General features: G+C 40.7%; 1 protein-coding gene across 2 annotated transcripts in view; it reads left to right on the forward strand.

Annotated features, from left to right (window-relative positions):
• The first annotated feature begins 3,522 nt into the window (after positions 1-3,522).
• Positions 3,523-19,404, forward strand: part of HABP4 (hyaluronan binding protein 4) — a 33,574-nt gene continuing 17,692 nt past the window's right edge. The window contains exons 1-4 of one of the 2 annotated variants that reach the window (XM_012787248.2): positions 3,537-4,061; positions 8,455-8,617; positions 15,891-16,052; positions 16,270-16,338. In XM_012787248.2, the coding sequence (XP_012642702.1) occupies positions 3,704-4,061; positions 8,455-8,617; positions 15,891-16,052; positions 16,270-16,338 (752 nt within the window). In that variant the 5' untranslated portion in view covers positions 3,537-3,703. Of the gene's footprint in view, positions 4,062-8,454; positions 8,618-15,890; positions 16,053-16,269; positions 16,339-19,404 lie in introns of both variants that reach the window. The other variant, XM_012787249.2, reaches the window with a different exon arrangement.

The following is a 19,404-nucleotide window of genomic DNA, read 5'->3' on the forward strand; positions in this document are numbered from 1 at the left end:
AATTTGTTGGTATTACCAACAAATACTGTTGGTAATAACCACTGGAATATATATAATAACCACAGAAGGGCTGATGGTATTACTCAGCATCCACACTTCACTGCTTTTTTGATGTGGTCTATGCCATATGAATGTGTGTGTGTGTGTTTCTGCTTGATATTATAATTACTAAAGATTGTTTTCATATCTCAGATTATTAGAAAGATAAGTCTATTAAACTGACCACATTAAACACAATGTTGTGAATAACTCATGCTAATGTGGTAGAATTGTATTTTAGGAATGCATTTAAGGATGCAATCTCCCAGCATAAAAATGGTCAGTAAAAAATATGAGGTTGGTTAATAAGTTGCCATCAGTAAATTCTACAGTAATCAACAGCCCCATAAAAAAACTCATGACCAGCTAATACCAGCTAGAGATTACTCATCTCTGATCCAGTGGTTCTAAAGGTGTTCTTAATCCTGAAACAACCAGAACTGGTTCACTTACAACTGCTTTGGGTTATTTGTGATCTGGAAATTAGGATGCAGTGCTCACAGGTTCTGCTTTAAGGACTTGCAGTAGTTGGCTATCCTGGAAGAAAAATAGGAAGAAAATAGGGGAGTGGGCTGACTCCAGATGGCCAGTAGGAAGATGATAGGCCATTGTCTTAAGTGGTAATGGTTCCCTGGTGTTGTGGTTTGGTGATGGGCAGCTTAAAGATACCAGAGACAACTCTGTTCAGAGCAGTGCTTCTCAAAGTGTGTGGTCTCTGGTGCACGTGGTGATTCTGGTGCACAAAGAATCTTTGGAAATTTCTTCACCTCATGATGATAAGGACCCTTTATGACTCTACCTACTCTTAAGCCTGATTCAAAATGATGTTGATAATACTGACAACACTGATAATAGCAACGACTTTTACTGAGGATTTACTCTGTGCCAAGCACTGAACACTTCATATGCATTATCTCATCCAGTCCTCACCATAACTCTCTGAGGTAGGGACCAATTATTCTCTCCATTTTACAGATAAGAAAACTGAGGCACAGAAATAAGGAGCCTGTCCAAGGTCACAAAGTTACTGAATGGCAGAGTCGAGACTCTAACCTTGGTCTGACTCCAAAGTGCATGCTTTTGTTTCTGCTTTTTTAAATTGTGGTAAAACACACATAAAATTTACTATTTTACAATTTTAAATTGTACAATTGAGTGGCATTTAGTAAATTCACAATTTTGTGCAACCATCACTACTATCTAGTTCCAGAACATTTTTATTGCCCTCAAAGAAAACCCCCATGCCTATTAAGTTCTCCCTGCCCCCACCCCTGGCACCCACCAACCTGCTTTCTGTCTCTTTGGATCCTGGACATTTTATATACATGGAATCATGCAATATATGTGGCCTTTTGTGTCTGGCTACTTTCACTTAGAACAATATTTTCAAGGTCTACCCATGTTATAACACGTACTTCATTCCTTTTTATGGCCAAATAATAATCCATGATACCACACTTTGTTTATCCATTCATCAGGTGATGTATATTTGAGTTGTTTCTGTCTTCTGGCTACTGTGACTAGTGGGGCTATGAACACTTATGTACAAATTTTTGTTTGAACACCTGCTTTTAATTCTTTTGGATAGAAAACACAGGCATTAATCTTTGCTGACTCAAATATCTTATATTCTTCAGTTATTCAACAGATATTTACTGAAAACCTACTGTACATCAGCCTAGCATGCCAAGCACTGGGAATACAAATTGCAATAAATAAAACAGGCATCATTCCTGTCCTCCTCAGGAATGACAGAAAATTGAATAAGTGAATAAAACACAGACCTTGTGGCATTGAAGATTAAGAATTCCTTTTCCATTTGCTATTAAAGGAAAATAAAAGCTGGTCACGAAGCACCTGAGCAAGATGCTCTAACAGAATGCTTTTGGATGCAAGAAACATACACAGAGTAGCTTAAACAATAATGACATTTATCATCTCACATAATAAGAAGTCTGAGGTAGGGAGGTTCCTAAGTGGGTTAATTTGGCATCAAAGTTCTGGGTTTTCTCCATCCTTCTGCTCTGTCATCCTCATGGCCACAATAAGAAGCAACAACTCCAGGCATCATGTCCTCCTCACACGACAAGGACCAAAGAACAGAAGTGAGGAGACCCTCCTCAATCCTTTTTTAGGTGCAAGAAAAATATTCCCAGAATATTTTTGCCCAGATCAGTTCTGCCTGATTTGCTCCACAGCCTGTTCCTACACCAACCGCTGGCAAGGGAATGGAATTAGGTACAATGAATGATTTAAGATTAATTAAGTTTGAGGCTTCCCCTGGGACATACAGTCACCTCACGCCTGAACAAAACACAGGTTCTGAAAAAATGTAAGAGAGAGAATCGCTGTAGGATAGTCTGCCAAGACTGCACCATTTCCTGGAGGAAATCCAGTCCAGCATTCTCCTCTGACCTCCAGGCCTCAATTGAATATCTCAAAACAAACAAGCAAAAAATACAAAACAAAACGAAAACCCAACTCAAACCTCAACATGTTCAAGACTGAACTCATGATTCTCTTAAACGTGGTCTCTTCCAGTGCTCTATTTCTTTGTGACTAAGCACTGCCATTCAGATGCCTGAGCCAGAAAAACAGGCGTCATTATAATTCCTCATCACCCACACCTAGTTAGTGCATCACCAACTCCTTGAATCTATTCACTTTCTTCACCTCCACTGCCACCATCCTACCTAATCCAAGTCACTATCATCAACTCTTCCGGGGAGTTTTGCAACAGTCTTCAGCTTAGTCTCTCTGCATCTATTTTGACCTTCCTGCAGACTGTTCCTTCACAATGCAAATAGAGTGCCCTTTTCAAACACAACTTTGCTCATGCCTATAACGTTTCCCACTGCTCCTAGGATAAAGACCAAACAGGGCCCTCCCCAACTCTTTGCATTCCAGTTACACTGCTTTTCCTCTAGCTTCAGTGGGCTGTGTTTCCTCCCACCGCAAGCTTCTGCGCTTTCCTTCCTCCTGCCCCCTTTCACCCTTCTTTCTCAGCTCGACTGTCACTTCCTAATTAGGTCAGGTCCCTCTGCTATAGGCTCCTAGAGAACTCTGCTCTCTCTTCAGGACACTTTTCCTCAGCCTGCAGAATAAGGTCCACAGAAGCACGGAGGTAGCACCTCCTACAACATAACGCCTGGCACACAGTAAGTGCTCGTGCTCGTCATATAGCGGTGGAATGGCTAATTTTATTAAATATATATAAGCTTCAAAGAAGAGGGGTCGATGACGAACACGGACCCAGCCGGAGGACCCACATAATGGCCGTGACCCACCCGCAATCCGAGCCGCCGGGACCACAGGACTAGTTCCTCCAGCCAGTAGCTCCGCCCCGCGCGCCCGGCCCCTGCCCGCTGAGTCGGAGGGGGAGCGGCACAGAGGTCGCGTGACGTAGCAGCAGCCGGCCGGTGATTGGCCCTGCCGGCGTGCCGGCTGGGAAAGGGGGCGTACCCACGCGCGCTGATTGGCTGTCTGGCGTGGCTGGGCGGGCGGCGGCGGCGGCGGCGGCGCGGGGGCGGATGCCGGGAGGGACCGGACCGGGTCTGGCAGGGAGGGCGGCGGCGGAGGCGGGCAGGATGGGTCCTCGCCGCCGGCTTTGCTGAGACTCGCTCGCGTGGGCTGCCCGCGGCGGGCCCGCAGTGGCCGCGGCGGCATGAAGGGCGCTCTGGGGAGTCCCGTGGCCGCGGCCGCCGCCGGCTCCGCGATGCAGGAGAGTTTCGGCTGCGTCGTGGCCAACCGATTCCACCAGCTGCTGGACGACGAGTCGGACCCGTTCGACATCCTGCGCGAGGCCGAGCGCCGGCGCCAGCAGCAGCTGCAGCGCAAGAGGCGCGACGAGGCGGCGGCGGCGGCGGCGGCCGGCAGCCGCGGCGGCAGGAGCCCGGCCGGGGCCTCGGGCTACAGACCCGGCGCGGGCGGCTGCCGGAGGGAGTCCCAGAAGGAGCGCAAGAGCCTCCCGGCTCCCGGCGCGCAGCAGCCGGACAGCCCCGGGGGCGGCCCGCAGCCGCCCGGTACGCACGTCCCGCCGGCACCCGGGCGCCCGGGGTGGGAGAGGGAGGAGGATGAGGTCACGGGGGTCACCCCTCCCCAGCCGCCCCTCGACTCCCCCTGCGAGGCCGGGGTCACTGGAGCGGGTTCCAGAAAGGGGAGGGGGCGCTGGGAGGAGTTGGTGAGTTGGGGGTCCTGTGGCCGCCAAGATGGAAAAGAGGGGCGTGGGCTCACACCCTTCTGGCCCTTCCCATTCCTCCCTGGGGGTCGGGAGCGGTGCAGGCTTGGAGCCGCAGGGGGACTCAGAACCCTGGAACTGAGCCTTTACGACAAGTTGGGCAAAGTTGAGGGACGTTGCCGGGGTGGCGTGCGGGTCAGAGACCGAGGTCGCGCCCCCGGGGCTCCCAGAGCTGGGGCCGGCAGGACCGTCTGCATCCCGCAGCCCAGCCTCTGCAGGGTTCAGGTCGGGAGGCGGGCGCGGGAGCGTGATGGGGAGGAGGGAGGGCGCCGCCGGCTCCGGGGTGGCGGCAGAGCCCGGGCAGCGGAGAAGACCGCGCGGGGTCCCGGCGGGGCCTCTGTGACGGAGGGAAGGCCTGGGCGCGCGCGGGGCGGCCGTGACGTCAGCGCCCGGGCGGGGAGCCTTCGCCCCTTCCCCGCCCCGAGCCTCCAGTAGGCAGCCGCGTCTATTCAGTACACCGGGTAGTGATGGTGGCACGTGTCGCTTGGAATTTACTCGAGGCTGCTTTTAAGAAAAGCGGTTTTTAACCTTTGCAACGAGAATATTCAAAGTTCCCCACTCCCCGTTTAGCGAGGACGGCCGTGCACGGCTCGGTGCGCTGCCCTCTGCGTACAGGGAACGTGCTTCAGAGTTCATTTGTCTCACCTGAAGTGCGTCAGCAACACCTTACCAGTGTTTCCTCTGTTTTCCTGACATAAGGCAGTGGTCTTAAGGTTTGCAGAGTGTTAGATGATTAGCATGTGTAGTTTGACCACTCCAACCAACGTTTGGCAGTGTATTCAACTCGGCTTTATTGACTTATTCCTTGCTTGATAGAAATTGCGCATCCCAACCCCGAGAAAACACCTGGTTTACGTATTGGGCCTTTGACGTGTGCAACTAGGTAAGGTTTACCTTTATTTGTGAAAAGTTAAATCCAGAGTCATTACTTGAGAGTCAAAAACTCAAGTCACTACAAAAAGATGTTGAAAATTATAAAAAATGCTGTTGGCTATCTCAAGACCCCTGGTAAGCAGTACATTTATGAGCCTATCTAAACAGTGAGACTTGAGATACTGTAAATTTTATATTATTTTCCTTGTTTTTCTCCTAAATTTGTTTAGATAAATATGCTAGTAAAAGAATTGGGGAAGACTAAGCTTTTCTTCTCCCTTTATTTTTTAACAAATGAAAATATGTACTCTATTCTTTAGAAGAGTGTGAAACTACAGTTAGTGCTGGTTAATATATTGATTTTTAGCCTTTTAAAAAATTTAAAATGCTATGTATTTTTGCTATAAAAATTTTAAACAATTCTGAATTGTATGAGGTAAAATGAAGATCCTTTATTGTTCCTGTTAACACCTTGTGTTTATATACATAAATGTCCAGAGCTATTTTTTATTTCCTAAACTTAAATGGTATAAACTGGGCTACAACTTGCTTTTTGCACTTGACATTGTAGTCTAATATGCATGTAACTTTTTTTGTTTTTTGTTTTTTGTTTTTGGTCAGTTCCCAGTCCAGGTGATCTGGCTTTTGAAATCTGTATTAAAGATAGTTGATTTTCTAGTTAGAATGGAAATTTTGTCATTCTAGTTCTTTAAGTATGTGTTATTTCAGGAGCAGACAGCTCATTATTTTACATTTGTGTAGTTATGTACTAAATTTATCTGTAATGGGTGTTAGCTGCTCTCTAAAGGTTTTGTAGTCCTAATTGATATGAAGGACTGCCGTTTTCTAACACTCAAAAATTTTAATTTAGTTAGAATTCTGTGCACGAATGCTTAGTGTGGACAAAGGTGTATTTGGCATATAATAGAAACATGTATTAATCTCAGAAGAAAATGGAAACCATAAGATTTTCCCATGGAAACATAGGTTTTTAATGTCTGACTAACAATATAAATAAACCCTTGGGTGGTGAGCCTTGCACAATAAATTCATTCTTGAAGTCATAAGGGGCTGTTTCAACTTTGCTTTTCTAGCCTTTTAGAGCTTTGGTCTTTTAGCCAAACTTCAACTTTATTTTGTAGGAAATGTTACTGTAAAGTTTACTGTATTCTGTTTCTTCATATGGGCTTGGTTTAGGTCAGTGACCACACTGCATGGTGCCAGCCTTTTATTGGAAAGGTCTAGTGAAATGCAGTGTTTGCATTATCCACTTGGAGCTGCTGAACCAGCACAGAAAAACAAGCTAGGTTCAGTTGCAGTCTTGATCTCTTAGTACTAAATTATGGGGAAAAAATTGGACACTAATTATCTTTGGGGGGGGGTTGAGGGCAGAATGAAATGTTTGCAGGGCATTTATAACTCTAATAAGTAGGCAATCTTATTTAACAGTTTTCAATTTATACACAGAAAGTTTGGAAGAGGCCTTAATATAAAGTACAATAAATGTCACATTTTAAGTTTTGAATGGTGAATTCCAAATTTAATTGATATAATTAAAAAATAATTTGGAGGAAGCAGAAAGGTGGGATAAGCACCTAAGTAATTCTGTAGTTGTGTGTAGATAGTAAAAGATTTATTTAAAGGATTTTTTTAGAACTACAGGTTGCAAACAGGAAATCTGAAGCTGTATTAACAAATTCTTTTTACACTGGGGTAAAAGTATGGAAAAGTGTTGTTACTGTTGATAAATTTCCTGATGACTGTTATGTCATGATCTATTATAATTTTCAACTTGTTAGATAATTAACTTTCATAATAATTTTTTCTACCTTAATATTTTGAATACCTCTTCCAATTTTTGTCTCTTAGTATTGTATGTGCCCACACATCTGACACTGCATATTCCTAGACAGCTGGGCACAAGAGTCAGTCACTGTGTTGATGCTCTATGATAACATCTTTCCCATTTCCTAAACATGTCACAAACTCAGATTGTGACCTCACTACAGGATATAAATTGGATTTAAATATCTCTGGGTTATGGGACATTAAAATTATGGTCGATTGAACTTAGTTCTGTTGTGCAACTTTTCAAACTTGAAAAAAATGCTTTATGTTAGCAAGGAATGAATTGCACAATTTATGTTAGTGTTATCACAAACATGGATTTTGCTTTAAAGTACCACCTAACATTTACCTGTACCCAGATTATAAAGTTCAGGTAGGAAATATTAAGTGGGAAAATAGGAAAATGCATATGTACATATATTCCTTAAGAGTTATGTGTATCTGTCTAAGTGGGAGAGGAATCTAGCAGTTAAAAAATATATCCACTGATTTGAATGAATTTAAGATTTTATAGCTATACAACTAATGTGAAGGGTAATTTATGCTAAGAAAAATTGAAGCTACTATAGTAAAAATTGCACATGTTTGAGAGAAGATCTTTTAAATGTATACCAAAATATAGACATTTTTGGAAGATTATTTAAGAAGTGACAAAGTTCTCCACACCATATTTATCAAATATTAGATGGTTTCAAACAGACATTACTTAAAATTTTTCAAACATCAAATAAAACTAGAAGGGAGTAAAGTAAAGTGAGAGAAGAAAGAGGAAAAAACTGTAGAGGTCCCAGACCTTGTCCCTGCCCCACCTGCATGCTGGACTCTCAATGGACAAAAGAGATTCCCTCTTAAAGTGGCCGTTGGGTGAGTTAGCAAATAGCATTTTGGGCTCATAAGTAAGAAGTATTATTGCAAATGTATAAATCCCATAAAAGAGCAGGAAAATCTGTTTTCAAAATAAAACAACATACACTACAAACTGTTTAAAAAAAACACCTTGGTAGCTAAAGATAAAGCCATAAGTGCTCTCGTTTTATGTGCAGTTGAGTTTCTGAAAGTATAATCTGAAATGCAGGCTATGTATTCTTTAATTTTCTACATATCCCATATTTTAGTACACCTACTTTTATCAAATGTAGTTTAGTAAAATATATCCATGGCTGTCACAGTTACTGGGAGATGCCTGTGATTATAGGTGAGCTTGTATATTAATAGTTTGTCTTATCATACTTTCTAGGACATAGGGGAAGCATGATTTAATAATAAAGTTTTATTTTAAAACTCTGGGTAGTAGTAGTATCCGCAACTTTTTTCTTCTCTGAAGTTTTTCAAACTTCCCAAATTTTCCATTGACACTGATTTCTAGAAGAGTGAAATTTAAAAGTACCTGTAAAGTTTAACACCATGTTGTTCTACACGTTGTGTTCTAGCTCTCTGCTTTGATTTTCCACTGGCAGGCCAGAAGCGAACTCCCAGAAGAGGGGAGCAGCAAGGATGGAATGATAACCGGGGCACAGAGGTGACACTTGATAGAGCCGAGCGGAGATCCTACAGGGAATATCGACCCTATGAGACTGAGAGGCAGGCGGACTTTACAGCTGAGAAGTTCACAGATGAAAAGTATGTGCTGCAGTCAGTCCACAGCTGCGAGGGTGGGGAGAACCAGAAGGGTTTTCAGAAAACTAATAGCCTTTTTGATCTTTTCATGGTGCCATTCCTAGGGATGTTTTGCCAATTTAACTAGCAGATTGTATTCCCTCAGGTGACACATGAAGGATCTTCCATGTATCTCGTAGGTGACCTTACGTCTTGGAGCAAAAAATGATTATACAATTAAAAATTAATTGTTTATTGATAACTATGCAAAGCGCTCTTGTGAAAAAGACTACACAAGAGAGTGTTGAACTGGTTAAATTTTCTTTTGAGGTTCTAGACTGGGGATATAATTTGGGGCTAAGGATGTAATTATAGTTTTGATTTAGCATGACTAATTTAAACTACTAACTGGATTGAAACAAATTCCTAGCTCCATGGTCGGGTCAATAGGCTATCCCGATAAAATTTGAAGAGAAACCGGATATGATGTGTAATACCGATTTCTGGCTTGCATACCTTCTCTAGAAAGGACTCTGATATGGAAGATGGTCTTGGGCAGGTACCGTCTTACATCACTCCTCAGTGATGTAGCAACACAAAGATAGTATATGTGTCTTATGCTTGCCCCTAGCAAGATGATGCTTTGTTGCCTAAAGCTTTTGTTTGATCTATATACCTATATAGCACAGACTTGAGGTTAAACAGAAACAGCTAGTGAATCACATTTCAAGGAAGGTAAAGAAAGGCTAAGAGAAAACTAAAATAGTGTACAATTTAAACGTCAGGGGGAGCCATTATTCCCAAGAAGTCTTTCAGCTTCTTGACTACTAATTCCATTTAAGTTTTAACCAAGAACATGATTTTGTAGAGTTTATTAAAAACAAACAAACAAAAAAAAGTCCAGAGCTCAGTCTGAGAGGGCTAAGCATATCTGCAGATCTATTCACCTAAAGTTTCACATTGAAAACATCGAGATGGTATATCTGTAACCATGTTGGTACAAGAGAGTTATGGAATGGAAAGGCTTAATTCTTTTTTTGGGGGGATGGGAGGATTGATTACTTCAAATTTCCTGTGTAATGGCCACAGTCTACTTGCTTATTAAAAGCCTTTTGGATCAGAACTGCTTATTTTTGGAAGCATTTGGGTATTTTTTTCTCACTTCAGGGATTTATTCTGTGGAAAATAAGAAATTGTAATTCATATGCACAAACCCAGCCAGGTGTGATGGCTCATGCCTGTAATCCTAGCACTCTGGGAGGCTGGGGCAGGAGGATTGATTGAGGTTAGGAGTTCAAGACCAGCATGAGCAAGAGTGAGACCTGTCTCTACTGAAAATAGAAAAAATTAGCCAGACATGGTGGCATGCTACTCAGGATGCTGAGGCAGGAGGATCCAGTGAGCCCAGGAGTTTGAGGTTGCTGTAAGCTATGATGATACCAGTGCACTCTAGCCTGGGCAACAGAGTGAGACTCTGTCTCAAAAAAAAAAATCACAAATCTGTGTAAATCTGTGTTGCCACCTTTTTTTAGTAGCAAGACTTATGTAGTCTTTAAAAAGATAAAATAGATCTTCATATGTGACATTAAAAGAGGTCTGTTAAGTGAAATAGTACACATATGTAAGAGTAGGGGTCAGGTGGGATATGGGATTGTTGGAAGGATTTTTTTTTCATTAAAAATAATTTCAGAATTACAGAAAAGCTGCAAGAATTATACAAAGAATTCCCATATGCCCTTTATCCAGATTCCCCAAATATTAAATTCTTACCATATTTGCTTTATCATTCCACCCACAATGTTGTTTCCTTGTACTTTGAGAGTAAGGTGTATTTGTCCCCAAATACTTGAAATGCATTTTCTAAAAACATGACACAATTATCAAACTCATTAACATTGATACAGTACTGTTATATAATTCTCCAAATTATGCAATCTGCAGATTTCACCAATGGTCCTAATGATATCCTTTTAGCAAAAACAGAAATGTTTTCTTGTTAAAGATTCAATCCAGGAATATGTATTGTATTTAGTCTTTAATTTGGAATAGCCCCTTAGTCTTACTTTATCTTTATGCATTTGTCTTTTTTTTCTTTTAAAGACAGGGTCTTGCTTTTTTGCCCAGGTTGTGATCATAGCTCACGACCTCGTGGGCTCAGGGATTCTCCCACCTCAAGTAGCTGAGAGTTTAGACATGTACCCCCATGCCTAGCTAATTTTTTTATTTTTATTTTTTGTAGAGGCTGAGTCTCACTATGTTGCTCAGGGTGGTCTCAAACTGGTGGCCTAAAGTAATCTAGCTGCCTTGCCTCCCAAAGTGCTGGGATTACAGGTGTGAGCCACCTTGCCCAGTCAAATTTGACGTGTTTTACCAGTATGGACCAGTTATTTTATAGCACATCCCAGACTTTGAGTTTTTCTGATGTTGCCTTATAGAATGAGGTCATGCGCTTTTGGCAGGAACATCACAGAATTCATGTGTTATAGTACTTCACATTAGAAATATGTAGGGAATTTTTTCTTTCAAGGACATTTGAATTTTTTTGTCATGTGATAGAAGAAAAGATATTTTCCTTAGTTACTTAAGAAATGCTCTTTTGATAACTCCTGATAATAAAGGCTCATAAAATCTTTACAAAAAATAATTTATAGGTACTTTAGAGAATTTAGAAAATGCATAAAATTATAAAAAATTTAAAACCACCCATCTTACCATCTGAGATTACTTTTAACACTTTGGCTTATTTTTGTTCTTTCTTTTTTATTCATGGTAGATGTTACGATGATAATGCATATACACTGAGTACTTCATATTTTTTCTTTTCCACTTGACATGCATGAGCCTTTTCCATGTCATTAATAATGTTTAGTAAGCACTTTTAATGACTATTATGATCTCTTGTTTGGATGTATCAATCATTCCCTTAGTGTTGGACCTTTGCTCAGCTTCTATTTTTTTTTTTTTTTTTTTTTTTGCTTTATAAGTAAAACCCAATGAGCAGCTTTCTATATATGTAGGGAGTTTCTGAGATGGAGTCCTAGAAGTCGAGTCCCAGCTAGGTCATAAAGCAGTGATTCTCAGGTGGATGTTGTGTATACAGACCGGGACCCATCTTGTGCTTTAGTGTGAAGTTGCGTGGTTGCATGTAGTGTGAAAACAATATTGGGAGATTGGGGAGCTGTTGATACATAGTGACAAATCATTATTCTAGTAACCTATCAATTTGCTTTGTCACTGATAATCTATGAGAGCATTTCTCATAGTACTTTCTCCAAACTTAAATACAACACAGTTTGATCTTTGCTCATTTGATAGTGAAATAGTATGTTACCGTGAATTTCTTTGATACCTGTACATGTTTATAAGAATTATAGAATCTGGATAATCTTGAAAGATTACCTAAATTCAACCCTCTCGGTTTATAAATGAGGTAACAGACCTACAGTTTCAGTGATGTGTATAGTACTCTGGTCATAGCCAATTGACATGGGATTTTATTCCGGTTAGGCAGAGCACATGTTTTCCCATAGAAACAATCTCATAAATGGTCTAGGATTAACTCTCCATGTGTCTTTACTCCAGAGATCAGCTACATCATGTGGTACATATTCTGGGAGTTCAACTACTGTTTTTAATACAGTAGTATTAATAAGGAATTTTTCCTTAGGCTCCAAATGAACTTAATTGAACTCTTAGAACATAGACTGTTAGAAAATTAGTCTGCCTCTGTCTGGATGCATTTTGGCTCTTCCTCTCTGTAGTTTACTGCTGGCCATTTTTACTTCCTATTCTGAAAGAATTACTCAGATGTTTACTCCTCCATCCCCCATAAAGAAGCTTTTTAAAAAAATTATGGTAAAATATATGTACCATAAAATTTACCATTTTAATCATTTTTAAGTGTGGCTTTATGATGCACATTCACACTGTTGTGTAACCATCACCACTGTCCCATCTCCAGAACTTTCTGTCTTCCCAAACTGAAACTCTGTACCCATTAAATAGCACCACCTCCATGAGCTTCAGTCCTTTTACCTATAAAGCAGCTACTCATGTGCACTTACTAGGACCGTTGGGAGAGAGTGAATTACAGGTGTGTGAAGCAGAGTGCTTGGCCCAAATGTTATTTTCTTTCTGTTTAGTTGTGAGTTTGTCACAAATAAGACTTCCTAAGTGGATTATGAGATTCCTCCACCCTTACCGACTTTTAAAAAATGATACAATAGTAAAGGGATTATAAGGAAGTAGTTGAGAATGCTTTATATTGAGGATTGGGGAAAATGTGTGGAGTAAAGAAGAAATGGTTTAAGGCAGCGGTCCCCAACCTTTTTGGCACCAGGGACTGGTTTCATGGAAGACAGTTTTTCCACGGGATCGGGGTGGGGTGGGGGGTAGGTGGAGCTCAGGCAGTGATGTGAGGCTGGTTCCTAACAGGTCACAGATTGGTACTGGGTGGGGTTGGGGAACTGCAGGTTTAAAGGGATTAAAATGTACCAGACTGCCCTGGGCTGTCTTATCTTTAGGGTTAGTTTCAATATACTATTGTGTTTTAAAAGAGTTTGATGTTTTGTTGGTGTCTGATCCAGACTTCTGTAAATTTAGACCTGGTTTTGACTGTCACATTTTCCATATGTTTTTGCTCTTCGTTTCCTCTTAATTTTTAGGTAGACTTTCTTTCTTTTATTGCCCTGTTCAACTCCTGGTTCAGAGTTTATTGTTACTTTTGTTATTGTTTTAGAACCCTGCTTTCGATATTTACCATAGTTTAGAATCAGGTTTCTATTTAAAAATTTGGTTTTGGTCAGGGGAGGTGGGAGACAGAAAAGCCAACTTGGAGAACTTATTTAGGATGTTGTTTCTTTAAGAGACTGGCATAAAGCTAATGATGGGCCAGGTGTGGTGGCTTGTGCCTTGTAATCCTAGCACTTTGGGAGGCTGAGGTGGGAAGATCGCTTGAGCTTAGGAGTTGGAGAGCAGCCTGAGCAAAAGCGAGAGATCCTATCTCTACTAAAAATAGAAAAAATTAGCCACCAGGTGTGGTGGCAAGTGCCTGTAGTCCCAGCTACTCGGGAGGCTGAGGCAGGAAAATGGTTTGAACCCAGGAGTTTGAGGCTGCAGGGAGCTGTGATGATGCCACTGCACTGTAGCCAGGGCAACAGAGTGAGACTCTGTCTCCAAAAAAAAAAAAAAAGTTAAAAATCAGTACTTCTGTATTTCTTCATCTTTTTGAGTAAGGAAAATTGTTAGTTTTGTATCTTTGTACCCACTATTATATGGCATTTTTTTAATGTAACATGTTTAGCCATAAAAGTAGATTGGAACAAACCAGATACTGTAGTCTCAGCTACTTGGGAGGCAGAAGGCTGAGGGAGGATCGCTTCAGCCTGAGAGTGTGAGGTCAGCCTGGGTAACATGGTAAGACTCTGTCCCTTAAAAAACAAAACAAAACAGTAGACTGAAAGATACTTCTAGTGTGAGTATTTGAGCCACTAAGGCCACTAGATTTTTTGATGCCAGGACCTCTATTAAGTAATTTGTTGTTGCTTTAAATGTTTTTAAAAGCCTTGACAAATTAAAAAATATTATCTTATTGGGGGTTATTAAACTAGGGTTATAATGGTGAAAAAGGTATGGTCATTTCCCGCAGGAGCTTGGAGTCTAGTGGAGGGAAGGCAAGTCCTCGGAAAGAGTGATGGCGGCCAGAGACATGGCAGAAGGATGGGCGTGAGGAGAAGGGGATGGGTGATCACACCCTGGAGCTGGGGCCTAATGTGGCAGAGGGGAAGAAGAGGGAGGAGTGGCTGGTTCTCTCTTGGGTTGTGAGTTAGGGACCACAGGAGGAGCAAGGGCCCAATGCTAGGCATGCGTATGCCAGGCCCCCAGGTGTACAGGTGGAGGTTTCCAGGAATCAGCTGGTTTCATGTCCTACAGTTAGAGACCCAAATGAGAGACCCAGCGTCAAGTAGCATTAGAGACAAGGAGGCAGTGCATAGGGAAAGGGAGGTGAGGATGCTGACGCAGGTAAGGACAGACGGCTGTCCAGAAGGGCCAGGATTGCTTCTCCGCCTTTTGGCTAAGATCAAGTGCAGAAGGGCGAGGGCGGCAGCTCTGTGTAGAGTGCCAAGACGTGTGGTTGGGTGCATAAGGCAAGCTGCAGAGCTTTCTCCTTGGTGTGGATCGGTAAGTGGCTGCCTCTGAGAAGTGGAATTGAGTGTCCAAGGAGCACTGTGAATTTTGTACCATGTTTGGGTATTACCTATTCCAAAAATAATTTTTTTTAAGGACAGGCAGGGAGAGAGAAGCCAGAAAGGTCAGAGGGAATAACAAAGAAGTCTTCAGCTGTCCTTGGGCGTTTATGTGGAGTAATGGGGTAGAAGTCAGGTTGCAGCAGGTTAAGATTTTCAGTCCCAAACATCACTAGCTGGTTGTATGTTTAGGAGGGAGAGATTTGGGAGGGGGCATACTTCGAAGTCTAAGTTAAAACATTAAAAATTTAACTTAAAGATTTAGTATTAGAATGGGAATGAACCTTAGAGTTTCTTTATCTAACATCCTCATTTTTTAAATAAAGAAACTAGATCCAGGCCAGGCACAGTGGCTCACGCCTGTAATCCTAGCACTCTGGGAGGCCAAGGCAGGCGGATCGCTCAAGGTCAGGAGTTCAAAACGAGCCTGAGCAAGAATGAGACCCCCATCTCTATTAAAAATAGAAATTAATTGGCCAATTAAAAAATATATATAGAAAAAATTAGCAGGGTGTGGTGGTGCATGCCTATAGTCCCAGGTACTCAGGAGGCTGAGGCAGGAAGATTGCTCGAGCCTAGGAGTTTGAGGTTGCTGTAAGCTAGACTGATGCCGTAACACTCTAGTCCAGGCAAGAGAGTGAGACACTGTCTCCAAAAAAAAAAAAAAAGAAACTAGATCCAGAGAGAGAAAGGCTGCCCCATGCAGATTAGTACAAGGCCTATCTAGGCCCTGCTCTCCTGGGCTGGCTCCTCCACTTAGCAGCTGTGTGACCCTGGCAAATTGCCTTTCTGCCCTGTGCTTCAGTTTCCTCATCTTTGGGCAATAGTTGTATATCATAGATCTGTGTGTGAGAGTTAAATTACTGTATGTAAAGTGCTCAGAACAATGCCAGCTATTGTATGTGCTCAGTAAAGGTTAGCCATTAGTTTATTGTTTAAGCTGCCATTCTTTCCAATAGACTATAGCCATAATTGCCTTTTAAAATTTTTTTCTTAAAAAATTCAAACTTTAATCTAATCCATCACTTTTTCTTATGCCCATCTCTTCCTAGGCCGGTTGATAGGTTTGATCGAGACAGGCCACTGAGAGGACGTGGAGGCCCGAGAGGGGGGATGCGAAGCAGAGGCAGAGGTGGTCCCGGGAACAGAGCTTTTGACACTTTTGACCACAGAGGGAAACGAGACTTTGAAAGATATGGTGGGAGTGATAAAATGTAAGTTTCTTTGTAAGTGCTGTTTTCACTTTAAGATTTTTATAATACATGGTATAAGTCTGTTTATTATGTGTCACTATTTAGTGAACTGTATATTATTGTGCTGTTACTCTTGGTTGAAGCTGATCCTGAGACAGCTTTTATGATCAACTTTTTCGGTTTGGAGATTGGCTGGAGAGCAGGTTCCAGTTAAAGGGAATATTCTGTCTTTCTCCAGAGCAATCAGAGCTGAAGACAGCATGGGTGGAGGTGGAGTTCGCACCTGGGGATCAGGTAAAGATACCAGGTATGGTGCAAGCGGTGCCCTCTGAGAACCTTCACTTAGGTGGAAATCTCTGGATCTTTGTTTGCTTTTCTTGAAAATGATGTCTTCTGTGCTGTGCTTTATACTGTGTATACTCTCTTCCTGTGCCTCCAAGTAGAGATTGATTTTAGGTTTTGTTTAATGAGATAAATTTTTGAAACAATTTGGCTATATTACAATTAGATTTAAAACTCTTTTAAAATTCTGTTATTTTATCTTATTTTAGCCAAACCAGTTTGTGACAGTTTATTTGCTGATGTCTCAAGTATATGGCACAGTACACTTGCACATGCCTTGGAACGCTTTTTAAATTCCTGGATATTCTATATTTTTCTGTGACCTCCCAGAGTTCTTGTAGACCCTTGATGTTGCATCTTGGTTTTATGAAGAAATCATTTTGCAGATTGAGGCTTATTGACAAGTTTCACCTGAGGTGCAAATTGGACATTTCCCTGAGGTCTCACGGTGCCCCAGATCTGTGCCATTTATTTTGCTAGTTAGAGTAGGTGCTGGGTCTGCTCTGTTTCTGTCATTTCACAGCTGCAAGGATGATGCCTTCTGGCGTCTGCACAGAGGGAGGCAGGACTGCAGGGCAGTGCGGTGTGAGCAGTGTTGCAAAGCAGCCTTCCACTGGTCTGAAGGCTGCAGGGCACCTAGGCTGCCACTTTTCTTCTTTTGAAGAATACAAGCTTTGTACATGAACCTATTTTTCTTAAGTTGTGGTACTTAAAGACAAAAGTAAAAAATAATATCAAATGAAACAACATTGTTGGTCTATGTTGTCCTTGAGAGAAACTTAAGCATTTTTTAATCAGGGGTTCCATAGGGTCTCAATGACAAATCTCTTAATTTAATTTTATTTTACTTTGATAATATATTTTAAAAAAGGTAGTACGGCCCCTTTCTAAATTCTCTGATTTACCACCTTATTAACACTTGTTTTCAGTTTGCATTTGAACTTAGAATCATTTTGGCTCCAAATGGTTACTTATCCTGAGTGGCCAGCATTGGCCGCGTAGTGTGAAGAGTGACCACACGTGCCCTGGTAGGCTGGCGTGTCCTGATGTTAAAATGACACGAACCCCATGGCACTCATTTTGGATTGGTTTGTGAGTTATAAAGTCAAAGCTCTTAGGTTGTAATAATTTGTAACTGAAAGATTTTCTTAGAATAAGACGAATTTTTTAATAAATTGAGATTTTTGACTTGACATCTTGAAAACAATGTAGTGCAAATGGAGTTACGTGCTATACTGTTGATTAGTGAGACAGAAAAATAGAGGTGAATCTGACACAGTAAGTGATGTGTTCGTGGCTGGCAAAGGCCAAGTGCTTCACAGTGTGTAGTAGGTGTGAGAGTTTTCCTGTAGTTTAGTATTCTTGTTTGAAGACTTCGGCAGCAATAACTGGATTTAAGGACAAGATGCTTTCAAACTGGTATGGCCGAGCCATTCCATAGTATTGGTTTTCTTGAATAGTTTAATAGGTCTATGCTAACAATAGATTTTTTTTCTATCTGCAGTAATTAGAAAGTATGTCAGATATTATTTTCTTGTTAACAATTGGAATAGACTTTTATGAATGCAGTTTTCAATAATGCTGCCTTCTAATTTTTATTGTAAAGAGCAAGACAATTTTATGCCACTATCAGGCAGCATTTGGTGAAAATCTGTTAGCTGTCAAAGATTCAGTTAAGTGTGAAGTCTGATTAAATTTGAACTTCAATGACAAAGCCTTGAAGTGTTTAACATCATTTTGTTGAAACATGCTTATACAAATACATATTATCTGTACTAATGTAATTTATGCCAAAATATAAACACAGGTGCTGGGGGTGTATCTTTTTTCTAACAAATCCAACATTGGTGATTTACTTTCAAGAAAATAATATAATCTGCTAAAATAATTGTTGCTAATTTTGAAATGTAATTGCTTTGTAGTTTTGGTCATATTATTAAGAGCTATAAGCATGGCATTAGTTTTATTTGTGTGAATAATAAGTTTAAGCTTATAATAATAAGCATGGCATTAGTTTTATTTGTATGAATATTGTGTTTATTCATAAGATAATTTAGGTCAGCATTGGGGGAGATCTGTGATTTTTCTTTTCTGGAAAATCAATTAATTGCTCAAGTTTAAGGAATGCTGATTTTTACAGTCTCTTTGTTTTTCTGTATTGTGCTCCCCTCATCATATATCTTTGTAATCCTTTTGTGATTTTTTAATCGTCAAAAGGTATACACTGTCAGTAAACCTGTTTTTTATCCCCTTGTTTTATTCCACGATGAAGAGAATAAAGAAAAAGTTGGAGTGATTTAGCACTGCTCCTGCTGCTAGATTTGGGGCTACTGGATGTTTAAGATCCCTGCAGGGATGAGTCTGACGTGACCATTTATGGAGGGGCCTCTGGTGGGCAGACCAGCAGCCATGCTCTTCCCATGCACAGAGCACATCTGATTCAGGGCCCTGTTTTTAAAAAATAAAAGTTAATTCAAATTTTGTGTTCAGAAACAGTGAGTTCTTTTAAAAATTGACAACAATACCTTGGAGTTGAGAATAAAAACATTATTTAAACTGAAAAAAATCTATTGTGCTATTGCAGTTCAATTTATGTTTACTTTTGAAAATGAACTTATTTTTAAAGCTCTTATTGAAGCTTTTTCTGAACAGGGGTGAAAAATAGCTAGATTCTATATGTAGATTATAAAATGTTTCTAATAGGCATATTTATATTGACTAAAATATAGTCAGTTTTCAGTTTACTGAAAATGAGATTTTGTTTGCTGGGACTTTGTTTTTAAGTAATGTTCAGGTGGGATTAATGTTAACATAAAAGGCAGAATTAAAATCACATGTATTAAAGTACAAATTAATTTTCATTATGCTGTTATTTCTAATCTGTAGATTGTGTGTTTAGATGTGATAGCATATAAATCAGTCTTTTAAAGTTTTTTTGTAATAGTTATCACCAGGTTGTTTATAATCATACATAATCATTTTTTATGGAATCTGTTTCCATTTTCTTATCATTTTTTAAAAGTTCGATATG

This window comes from Microcebus murinus, chromosome 12, assembly GCF_040939455.1.
Source record: "Microcebus murinus isolate Inina chromosome 12, M.murinus_Inina_mat1.0, whole genome shotgun sequence".
In the NCBI taxonomy this organism is placed as follows: domain Eukaryota; kingdom Metazoa; phylum Chordata; class Mammalia; order Primates; family Cheirogaleidae; genus Microcebus; species Microcebus murinus.